The 12,917-nt window shown below is 37.3% G+C and overlaps 1 protein-coding gene across 31 annotated transcripts in view; it reads right to left on the reverse strand.

Annotated features, from left to right (window-relative positions):
- Window positions 1-12,917, reverse strand: part of NRXN3 (neurexin 3) — a 1,015,491-nt gene that overhangs the window by 111,554 nt on the left and 891,020 nt on the right. For 23 of the 31 annotated variants that reach the window (XM_051806312.1, XM_051806315.1, XM_051806338.1 and 20 more), the window contains one exon: window positions 2,768-2,857. The exons of the other annotated variants lie outside the window; for them this stretch is intronic. In XM_051806312.1, the coding sequence (XP_051662272.1) occupies window positions 2,768-2,857 (90 nt within the window). The remainder of the gene's footprint in view (window positions 1-2,767; window positions 2,858-12,917) is intronic. 31 annotated transcript variants of the gene reach the window in all.

A 12,917-nucleotide genomic window follows, 5' to 3' on the forward strand; every position in this document is an offset into this window, starting at 1 on the left:
GACTACTCAAGTTGAACAATCTAAGACTAATACTTCTTTTTATATTCACATACATAATCTCAGTGAAGTTAATAGCATTTAATATTTTGCTCATTACTCATACAATTCAAGACTGTAAACCTAGGCTCCTCTTAAAAATATTTTAAACTAATTTATAAAATTTAAAAGCCCCCCAAAGCCAGTAATGATGCCACTTCAGAAAGATGTTGTGTTATCCAAGAATGAACTATTTCATTATTATGAATAACATAGCAGTGGTACCAATTGTCAATTAAAAAGTGTTTCATCTTACCTCACCTGAGCCAAGAGTTCATATGGGCAAGACAGCTATTTTATACGCTGCCTCTCTGATGAATCTACTCCTCCATCCATCAGTCCATCTTGCTCCATTTTGATAGCAAGCTACTCTTTTACTCATCATCTTTATAAAGTCTTCTGATAGAAGGTTTCCATGTTACTTTAATTGTTAGATGGATGACCAGATGGATGAGCAGGTTGGTGAACAGCTACATAAATCACTCATTCTTATAATTTTTTAATTTGAGTGGTACCTTAGTTGCTGAAAAAGTCTACGTACTTTGGAACGCAGGAACAAAACTATATTATCTCAGCTGTTACACTACACAATACCATTCCCTCACACTAAGTGGGAAGACAATTTCCTTTCACTTTAGTAAAAACGTGGCTCTACCCTTCTAGCCTAAAAACATCCAGTGCTTTGAGAATGTCTGAACAGTCAAACACTGCCTCTTTTAGATCCTAGTGCATGTGTGATTGTCTTTTAACAAAGCATCAATATCCACAAAAGGTAGACTTCAGTTCAAAACTTCAGGATGGCTTACAAATGGAAGTGTCTTGGCATGCTTTTAAGCTCAAACTTGGAGAAGCAGTGACATAAAATAAAAGATTTGGTAGAAAACCAAAAAGGAAAAAAAAAATCAAAGCAAACTCAAAACCAAACGAAAAGAAAACAAAGGTGAGTTTCTCAAGCACATGAATTGCATCAAGGAATTAGACATGCATCTATTTTAACAAAATTAAGGCAATCATTGTCTTTAGTGTTAAAGGGACTTTAGCAATTCAGATTTACTAAAATTATTCTCTTTTTAGTGCTAAACTTTATTTATCTATTTTAGTTTGATCTTGTAAATTAACAGGGCAACCCACTGAGACTCAATAAGCATTTTCTGTTTATTGCTACCTTAAAATTTATTTAAAAATTAGCTGAATTAACTGTTCATAAAAAACTGGTGGTAAAAAACTATTTCTTTTTTGGTTATACAAATATTTTTGCCTTATTTTCAAAATACTTTAGCTTTAGATATAAACATTACACCATTGTAGACCAAACCTGAAAAGTGAGCAACACTTTCAGCTTTTGTTGAAGTCAACAGGAACTGAGTGTGCATAACACTTTGCAGGATCAGGCCCTTCACATAAAAATATTTTGAGTGTATTTAGCCACATCCTCTCTGACCTTAATTCATACTGGATAAACAAATTTGTTAATTCAGCTGAGGTTAGAAATTTGAAACAGAAAATAAATTATATTTTTCCAGTCCTACAAAAGATTGGTTTTCCTTCTTGGAAGATGTGTTAAGAACCATAGTCTAAATCAGCACAGAAAATGCAAGATCTGAGTTCAAAGGTCACCCCCTTCTATTAGCACTCTTTTCATTAAAAGGAAACAAGAGAAGATTGTGTTCTGCTTTTTCTAGATTTCAAGGCAAGGAGTTAGTTACAATGATTTTTTTTTAATGCCACATTTAGTAAAGAGGTAGAAGAGCTTCCTGACTTAAACTCCACTGTATTACCAAGAGCCTAGTCCAAACCGTACCAAAATCAGTAAGTTATTCTGTTACCTTCAACAGGCTTTGAAATGAGCTCTACATCTAAGACTTTTTTTCCCCTCCAAATTCCTGACAAGAAAACATTGTTGTTCTGACACAAGCCTCACTTCAACAGGTCATGGACTGTGTGCAGAACTTTCATTCAAACCCTCTGGATTTATTCATGTTAACAAGTCTTTTGCTGAACTAGGCCAATTACTCCAGGCAAACCCACAGAATTAAGTAGCACTGCCTGAGAATATGTTAGGGAAAAATTTGACCCATAACTTAGACAAATGCATCATTTGAGGGTTCAAACTGTACTCCAGACAGAACAATCATCTTTCTCTGTCTCCCTAACTGTAATTTAAATGAAAATATTAAAAAATGGGGTTTTTTACAACATTTTTTAAAATTGTTTAATTATCTTAATATGATTAGGAAATACATAGCCATAGTGGCTAATCAGACTCATGAGAAAAAAAGGAACTTAAAGGAAGTGGTTTAACAAGTACATTTGAAAAATCTCTTAACAAAACTTCGATAATAAATATATAAATGTATCTTAAAACCAAATCAAAGTAGGAAAATCATGCAGTGGTTAAATTGCCATAATACATGTTGTTGTTCTTCATTCTTCTTCATTTGTTTGTTGTTTTTTTTTTTTGAAAATGTCTCCTGAATTTTCGCTTGTTTTTTTTGTCATTACTATTTTAGCAAGCTTAGACTTTCGTCCCTTTAACTGCATTTTAATAGCAATGTATTATAGCATGATTTATCAACATATGGCAGGTGGAAGCTGACACAAATTATAATGAAAATTAAAACAGTCATTTATGCAGCAGGCGATTATCATTTAAGAAACATTTATTTGCAGGCTTTAAAAATGAGAGTTTAGAATCAAATGAGTTTAAAATGAAAGTTTTAATGACTGTTACCTTTTTCCTGCAGCCACTCCTCTACAGGCCGGTTATATTTGAAGGGGATTTTCTGTTTTACCATTTGGAACCGTTCACTATCAGTGTTGCCTTTAAAGTTTAAAAAACAGCTTAAAAACAATCTGAAAAGTCAATGAAATAGTTAAAACATCCTAGATTTTTTTGGTTTTTTTATGACCTTATTTAGCTATAAATAAATAAGTGCGCATGTATGTACACATATTTGAAAAGAGAGAGATTTATCTTTAGTAAAGTGGAGAATAGTTATGCATCCAATCGCCTGAGGTTCTGGAAGGTCGAAGAAATTAAATCCCATGAAAAAGATATCTCAGATTCTCCTCAGAGTGTTTGTTTATCCAAATTGGTTAGAAGGCATGTGTAATTTGTCTGTGATGTGAGACCTTGAGTGAACTCAGTGCCACGAGCTAAAACATTTTGATCAGGCTCTAGATCCGATTGCATAAGGATATGGCACAAAATGTCAGTCACGGAAACACACAGTTAGTAGAAACCTTCTCGCACTAGTAGAAGACACATGTTAGGACCACAAACCCAGTAAACAGGAAAAAAGAAAGGAAGAAAATAGAGGAAATTGATGCTGAAAAAACATAGTAGAATTAGTTTTAAAAAACCCCTAAGAATGGGAAGACAGACAGGAAAAAAGGGAAGTAAAATTTAAAAAGAGGAAGAGCTGCTAATTAAGGATATGTGAAGACTTGTGTTCAGTTACCAAAGACTTGGGCCTGTTGCCAGAATAAAGCAGAAGCTTAAAAACTAATTTTAATAAAAGCAGAAATAATTAGCCAAGATGTAAATTCTGGCAAGTGCAGTTCCATTGTTCCATGTTGATGGATAATAGAATTATCCAGTAAAGTGTGCTTAGGAGAAAAGCTCTTATTACTTGTACAGAGAGGATAAGGATTCACACAAAGCCTCTGTCCAAATTCCCTGGCTATTAGAAAATTGTGCAGGTCAGATGGGTTGGGACAACCTCTAGTAGAAAGCAGCAGCTCAGTTTGATGATGTTAGGAGTGACAGTGAACAAGTGCCATCATTCTGCTTTTTCATTTTCTTCAGCTACAGTCCCTTTCTGAGTCATTCTGGTTTTTGCTTTAATTATTATTTTTACAAAAACTTTTCAGTCGGATAGGCATAAAAAGAGTGCATCTTTTACAAGCATCATTATAATACTGTAGAAAAAGGAGTAAGCCCCCAGCTTACAGAAGGAATGCTACCATGAACAGAAGTTCAGTGATCAGTTGTGCTCCAATACGTGTTTCAAATAAACAGGAGACCAAGAGTCAGCAACTGCTCTGCACAATTTGCAATACTGCCTTTAAAGTCCCACATATAAATAACTAATGTGGCTTCATATATATATTTGACTTTCTGAAACAGATGCTGTAATCTTTTTTTAATGTAGACAGACCAATAAAGACAACTCCATTCTGCAAGGAATATTCCTAGTAAATCTCATGTGTTCAATAATCCTTACTGCATCACTGTTGCTCAGAAATGCTGCCAGTCTGCATGAAGCACCTGCTGACTACAGCCATGCTCTCCAGCAGTATCTTGTTACTGCATTCTGAAACAGGTGAGAGGCATTATAGCAACCCACCAGCTACAATCCCAAAAGGATTCACATGAATCAACCTAAGCTTAATCATCATCTATATCTCTGTAAGATCAGCGGTAAAGAAAACAGCAATTCAGATTTGGGTTAGTATCTCCAACTATAAAGATGAACATTTAGGAGCCTTGCTGCTTATTTGGGGCAATCAGTAAAACAAAGCAAAAACATTTAAGAATAGCTTTACTGGCTCAATTCGTTATTACTTTCCTGGAAAGTCATCTACTTTTTACTGTTCTTGTAACAGATTAATTGCAGGAAACTGCTGTTCCCCATCATAGAAATATCTAATTAAGCACCAGCTGACACACACTAATGTTCCGATTTCTCTGTTGCACCTCAGATGCCTGCCATATACAATTGGTTACTTGGATAAACTTGAAGGAAAAGATAAAATATTGAAAATGCTCTCTATCAGTAGTTTATAAAATCATTTTAAATAATGTACTGTGGTGGCTTGGGGTCACTCACAGACATTAAGTTACCTTAAGTACATTCCCAGCTCTCATAATTCATATCAGCACCAACAAAAAGTCAGTTCTGTACTTCTATGAATACAGATTCCTAAACAGAAAATTTGAATCATATTCAGTGCAGGGTCCAAGAAAAAAATTGATAAAGAGCAGTTGAGGTAATATAAACAACAAAATCAAACAAAAAACCCTACCTAAAGCTAAAGAGACAGTAATATTAACAAAACAATGATATTTTATCTGTTTATTCATAATACGCTGATGACTAATTTGAGGTCATGCAGATCAGTTGTTTTTCCACTTTCTTAACCTAAAGGACATCTTCCTTTCCTGCAAGTTCTCCCATCATTTAAGCCTAGGGGAAGTTTTTACTCACTGGACAAGGAAGCAGACCCTCTGGTTTGGGGAGAACAGAAACAAAATTAAGTCAAGCTCACTACAAAACCTATTTCTTTTTTAAGATCAGTTAACAAGGCACTCAGTTTATCCACAAGACCTTTTCTCAACACACTTATCCATGCTCACCAAACCAGCTAAGTCTCGTAAATGCAATCATAAACAATCTGCATCTCCTTTAGGATATTTTTGTTCTGTTGCAGTGTGTCTAATAAGAAAGGAGTACTAGGTCCTGAAAGATACTCAGGAGGCATTTCAATGGCACTTAAAGACCTAAATTTCTCTGTCAACCTAGACTTGAACACTTACAGAGAGGCTACTACTACATCTATATTGTATGTGATAGAGAAAGATAATTTCAGTAGAAATGGAGGTTATTCCCCACTTTATAGAGTGGACTGAGTTAGGACTACTGGTTAGATGAGTGCATTGATATAATATTGATGGGTAAGCACATTTTCCATAGTCCCCAAAAAATTCTATAACACTATTTCCTAGCAACAAAAAACTCCACTGGCTTCATTTGGTATGTACATAAGTAACCTTTTACTGGAGGCAATGAGATCTTTTTCAGAATAAAGGAAGTTCAAAGGAACCCCAGAGTAAGCCAGCATGGAGTGCTTCTTTCTCGATGTGGAAGGCTGACTGTAGAAGGGAAAAAATGTAGAGGACTGAAATTTCTCAGAAGTAGGGCATTTGACAAGAATAGACCAACAAAATCAAGGTAAAAAACGAAGTGGGACAATCAAAGAAGACATGACAATGAAAAATGGATTTCTTATAATATAACTCTAGACCTTCAAGAAAGACAGAAACGACAACTATTCCCCACCACATCTTTAAAAACTGGTTTTTTTTTTTTAAATCAGGTTTAATTTAATTTTATTATTCTTATTATTATGCAGATATATTCAGTAAGATTAAAATATATATAAAAATCATACCTTTAAAAGCTATGAAAAATTGAAGGGCGTTAGAAAATTCAAATAGGTTTAAATTGCAACATTAGTTTCTGATCTATTTGTTTTGTTTTTAAATTTTATTTCAGACATAAGTAAGAATGATTTATAAAACATGTGCATGAGAATGTGTTCAGTCATATACCCAGTTACCACAGTGAGTTAAAGAACAATTTTTTCATTGTTAATTGCTGAGGATAGCCATTAAATATAACTGCTATAACAATACAATTACTAAATTAATACTGACTTTTAAAAAATAAACACAGCATTTGATATGAGAGTTCAAAAACGAAATATCATGGTTTGCAACACAAACTAATATAAGTTCAACATGAAGTAAGCCAATTGGACCTCTGATAACCAAGACATGATGTTATTAAGGGGCGTTCTTGTCCATCTTCACGCACAGAAATTTTCAGTAACAATCCTTTTGTGACCTCGATGCAACTCCTTTCTAGAGCTGAATGATGCACATATTCAAACAACCCCTTCACATAACTAATGTAGATCCCTTCTTTTTTCTCTTCGAGTCCAGCTCTGATTCAAGGTTGTACTTCAGAATAGAATACACAGGATAGAGTAATTTAAATTTATCTTAGAAAATACTCTTACTCCCATAATTCTTCTGCATTCAGAATCAATGTGGGTCTCAAAGGTCTGCAGGATATAATTTTTTAGAGTTAAATTGTGTTGATTAGTTTTGCTACTTGTGATTTACTAAATATTTTTCCTCCCATAGGTTCTAGCTGCTTAAGAATAATATTCAAGAATAAGATTCAAGTACCAACAGGAACCGCTTATTCAAAATAAGTTTCCTCCTTTTTCCTTCAACTGCATAATAAATCAATATGACTTAGGATCTGCTCAACAACTTAGCTTCTTCTGAAGAACCATACCCCATAAATGCATTCTTTCTCCTATTTTTGTTTCTTTTTCATGTAAAAATTCTACAGCAAAGCCAAATGGGAAGACTAGGATTTAAAAACATCTTTTGTCTTATTCAGGACTTACATTCACAATTAATAGAAATTCTGCTGCATGTCGTAAGTTTTCCAACAAACTGATAAGCAACCAGGCTCTTATGACCTCCAAGGTTTTAATGGTAACATTTTGAAATCTTCTGGATTCTCGAATCCTGATTAACCTGAATATTCAAAATATTTCAAATACTACAGACATTCCTGAGGACTAAATACTTTGGAGAGGAATATGGCACAAGAATTCTATTTTTTTTTTTGGATGTTCCCTCTTTCCCCCAAGAAAACCTGGCATCTCAATTATAAAAATCAGAATCTATTTGCTAAATGTGATCAGTTGCCAGTCTTCTGTCTTTTTTCTGAAGCCCTCCGTACCCCTGCTCCACAGACTATACAGATAAATAGATCAGATTCACTTTGAACTTTAGCTTTTGATAATCTTCAATTTAGACCAAACTAAAATGGGAAAAAAAAATCAAAATAATTTGCTTCTGCTAATTGCTGCTAGCAGTTCTCACAGGAAATACTTTTGATACAGTGCAACAGTCCAGGGGGAGACAGTTTAAATTTGCTCATGGGCAAAAGAGAATTTTCTTTCAAAACCCTTCAGTGCTGGATGATGTTTTGCTATACTGCTCATGGTTTCTTTAAGAAAACAAACAACCTTTATTGCATTAAGCTTATTTCTAAACTAAAATGGATTCTTAAGTCAAAGAAAGTAAAAGAGCAACTGAAGCTCTGAAAGATGTTGCTTCTTGGCCTAGATACAAATCATGATGATTTACTTTTTCTTGAGTGTGAAAGAGAAAATCTAAAAGGTTCCAGCAAATTTCACTGGGCAGAAAGAAAGTACTCACTTTCACGTGGAATATTAATCCAGCCTAATAAAAGTCTGTGAAGATGCTAGAAAGAATACCACAGAAAACACTCGTCTGCCCTAAATTACTGTCAAAGGCTGTTCTATGAAGAGACACCACAGCAGCAACATTTTCTTCATTGCTTCTAAGTCTCTAAAAAGAATGAAACATTTTATCTAATGAGCAGTTATTAGATGAAAGGTGCTACAGTGATGCTAATGATTTTAAAAAACATCTTGATATCAGTGTTAAAGGTTTAAAATGATTCTATCTTTTTTCACATATTGTAGGTGGAATTTCAGTAGGAGAAGGGCTTGTAAACAGTGTTTGGTAGCTCAGTTCACCCAGCAGCCTTTAAAGCCAGATCCCCTTGAGTTTCTATGGATGCCCATAGTTTCACTCAGATTGATATACACTTAATTGACATCATGGGAGAGAAGCAGTTTGCTACAGCATGTAAAGTTTACCTTTGAAGGCTAAATCCTCTACTGACATAAACTGGTTCAGTTGAATTCAGCCCCAAAACTCCTACAGCTGATGCTTGTGTGCCCTGGAAAAAAAAACTTGCATGCATCCTGTATAAGCTATCATTTCCCCCTAATATCTAATAAAGGGCACAAAAGTTTCTGAAGTGTGTTTGTGATTGGCACATACTGAACCTCTTTAACCACTTCTGTTTTCAGGCAGCTGTGCTTAAAAATTACAGTATACTGAATTGCCTCATTTTCACATACCATTAAGTACATATTTTATTTTAAATCTACAAAGTACAACTACCACTTGTTCATATTTTGTATTCGACCAGAAAATTGAGACAAGTCTATTAATAAAGGACTAGAGTATATTAGTAGGACTAGAACCTTATTCCATAAATCATAAAGGAATAAAAACACTACAACCATGTTTTAGCATCAGGTCTGTTTATATATAGCTGTTTATTTTGCTGTGTTACTGTAAGACCATATTGTGGTTTATGTTATGTAACATAAGGAATGGTTGCATTAAAATCAAAACACATTAAAAATCTCCACTTACAGTGGCTTTTAGAAAACACTTGAAAATAGTCCAAATCTGAAACACACATGTGGCTCATACAGAAATGAAACAGGATGGCCATGAAGCTAACAGAAATAACTATGAGGCAGGTGATCTGGAATCTTTCTAACTACCACAAACTGTCTGTCCCTTTACAAATTCTTGCAAACCTTCAATTTTGCCTTGTGTAACAAGGGGTGCTATAGAAGATTAACTCAAACTTGGGATTTTACTTCATTTGATGGGATTCAAGAATAGACATTGTTCAGTTTTGCTTCAGCTCTTGTATATTATATTTTTCCTCTGTCTTCACTGTGCAATGAAGTTGCATCTTTTGCTGTTGAATTCTCATTTTATTTATTGTCCTCATTTTCCCCTTAGTCCTGGATGCCCTTGAATTTATCTTCAATTCCCTCTCATCATATTGTTTGCTGGAAGCAACACCTTTCCTTCTGTTCATCTCACTGTGGATTGGAGTTAAAAGCTGACCTTCACACTGCAACTCTCCTCAGCTCACTGCCCTAATGACAAGAGACAACAAGGTCTTGGTAACATAAGTACTAAAAATAAGAGAGAGAATTAGCAAGCAAGGCTACAACAGCAAAAGCTGCTCAGGCAACTGGAGTTCTTTCCAAGTTTCTAGAGCCTCAACCAAAAACTTTACACTGCTGCCACTCTATTTTATCTGATCTTTTTTAGCCTAAAAAACTTGGGGCCCTAATTCAAAGCAAAGCACCATTCAGTCCAAAATCATCGGGCAATTCATAGGCAAACTAGGAGACAGGAATTTAAATGTCTGTCCAGAAGTTATAGGCAACATGGGCTACCACAACATTAGTAAGACTAAGGAAGACTTGGAGAAGTCATCTAATTCACTGCTGTACCCCAGGACAAGATCAGTAACATTTCGACCTCCCTTTAATTAGTCTTTCAATCCTGTTTTGGATACAAGAAAATGAGTGCCTTACCCTCGATAATTCTAACACAGAAGCACTATAGAATCACAGAATCAACCAGGTTGGAAAACACCTCTGAGATCATCGAGTCCAACTCATGACTCAACACCACCCTGTCAACTAGACTATGGCACTAAGTGCCACATCCAGTCTCTTCTTAAATACCTCCAGGAATAGTGACTCCAGCTCCTCCCTGTCCAGCCCATTCCAATGTCTGATCACTCTCTCTGCAAAGAATTTCTTTCTAATGTCTAACCTAAATCTCCCCTGGCACAGCTTAAGACTGTGCTCTCTTGTCCTACTGCTGGTTGCCTGGGAGAAGAGACTGACCTCAGCCTCACTCCAATCTCCTCTCAGGTAGTTGTAGAGAGTGATGAGGTCTCCCCTGAGCCTCCTCTTCTCCAGGCTGAACAACCCCAGCTCCCTCAGCCACTCCTCAGAGGGTCTGTGCTCCAGTCCCTTCACCAGCCTTGTTGCCCTTCTTTGAACGCTCTCCAGCACCTCAATATCCTTCCTGAACTGAGGGGCCCAGAACTGGACACAGTACTCAAAGTGCGGCCTCTCCAGCACTGAGTACAGGGGAAGAATCACTTCCCTGGACCTGTTGGCCACACTGTTCCTGATCCAGGCCAGGATGCCATTGGCCTTCTTGGCCACCTGGGCACACTGCTGGCTCATGTTCAGCTTCCTGTTGATTAGAAAACCCAGGTCCCTCTCCGCCTAGTTGCCCTCCAGCCACTCCGTCCCCAGCCTGTAGTGCTGTAGGGCGTTGTTGTGGTCAAAGTGCAGGACCCTGAACTTGGTCTTGTTAAACATCATACCATTGGATTCAGCCCATTTATCCAGCCTGTTCAGGTCCCTCTGTAGAGCCCTCCTGCCTTCCAGCTGATCGACACTCGCCACCAACTTGCTGTCATCTGCAAATCTGCTGATGATGGACTCGATTCCCTCATCCAGATCATCAATAAACATATTAAACAGGACTGGGCCCAACACTGATCCCTGGGGGACACCACCAGTGACCAGCCACCAAGTGGATGCAGCACCGTTCACCACCACTCTCTGGGCCCGGCCCTCCAGCCAGTTCCTAACCCAGCACAGAGTGCCCCTGTCCAAGCCGTGGGCTGCCAGCTTTGTCAGGAGTATAATTAGAGGGCCAAAATTAGCTCAGGGAGTTTCCTGCTACTATCCCTCAACCCAGCCCCAGGAAGGCAGCAGACTTTCCTATGGGATGGGTCCAGTCAGCATATAGGACCATCAGTTCCCCTCAGAAGGGAATCGGCGACTACAACTACTCTTCTTTCTTTCTTAATAGCTGCGGTTATTGTGTTACGCCTAATAGATGGGGTGTAACCAGGACACACTCCAGATAGATCTTTTTCCTGAGTGTCATTTGCCTGACTCTCTGGGTCCAGGGCCTCATATCTGTTCTTTAAGGGCACCTGGGGGGGTGATGAGGGTTGGGAGGGGATTCTTTTACCTCTCTGACCAGGGACCTGTTTTCGTTTTCCCCCATCTACTTGGTCTGTTCCATCGCTTGATGGCAGGAGGGGCAGGGCTGCTGTGACTCCTGCTGAACTTCTTGTGGGGGGGGGGAAAGGGTGTGACTCCACCAGTCTATTTCCCTTTCACTTTCCCTAATACTCTCTGCTTCTTCCTTAAGCTCTACCACTAAACAGAACAAATAATTCACCTGATTGCACTGTATGCAGGTGTCTTTCACAAAACAAAAGAAAACTCAGACTAGTAAAGTGGAAGAAGGTTAATCAAACTTTTTCAAGTATGCAGAAGAAAAAAAAAGTAGTGCAAAAAATGTGTGTCAAGTCTTATTTTTTATGTGCAGATTATATGAATCATTTCAGCCCTATAGAGGCTGAGGCCATGGGCATGAAATAAAAGCAGTCTGCTTTAGTTCTCATTTGAGCTATATTGGAAAACTGTATTAGTGTACAGTATAGAGAAAGCAGTTAATAGTTAAACCTTTGTGAAAATATGAAAGAATTTGGGTGTCTAGGTTACTAGATGGCTGAGATGTTTTGTAAGGAATGTGTAAATAATTGGGTTTTTTCACTGACCAGATCCAAATTAAGCACCATATCAGGTAGCCAAGGCTAAAGTGACTATTAAAAAACAACTAAAACTACATATTGATCTTTCCATTTTAAACAAGAACAAATTTCATTCTGCAGAAGGAAATATCAAACAGAGATCAGAATAAAATCCACTGCTACTGTCCCCACATCCTACTTCTTTGATTCCCTTGTGAAAGGTCATGATGTGATTTATATAGCCCAGTGGGAACAAGAATCAATAACCAAATGCCAAAAGCACTTCATTTGTATTGACACTTTAAATTCTATTAATTCCCATTTATCTAGAGGTTGCTTATCTGTTTTCTGTATTATGCAAAAACAGGACAGAGATACACTGAATCTAGATTACATATTCTGGGCTAGGCATTGGAGCTACAAGAGGGCAACTATTTTGCTTCCAGGAGCAATGTGAGACTGAAAACAGTATAACTGCCTTTGCATTGCATGGTCTAAGGTAAGAAAATGTGTGGCTTTATACCTGCTCCATGAAGAGTCAGTGGCTCACTATCACACCCTTGCAAAAGAGCACTGAGGTAGACAGCTAGCTTAGGTCTGACACAGTCAGCATGGCTGTATGATCAGAAAGAGCACTGATTCCTGCAGAACCACTTGGGGCTCAGTGTTCCGTGCTCCCCATTCAAGAAGGGCTCCTCTTTATGTTTATCAGGCATTACACTAAAACTAAGACTCCTTGTTGGAAGGTGCCAACAGGAACTCCAGTATCTACGTGGGAATTGGATCAGTTTCAGCAGGACTTGCAGTCTCTCCCCT

Source organism: Manacus candei, unplaced genomic scaffold, assembly GCF_025592945.1.
Source record: "Manacus candei isolate 608988 ecotype Guabito, Panama unplaced genomic scaffold, ASM2559294v1 h1tg000067l, whole genome shotgun sequence".
NCBI classification, from domain to species: domain Eukaryota; kingdom Metazoa; phylum Chordata; class Aves; order Passeriformes; family Pipridae; genus Manacus; species Manacus candei.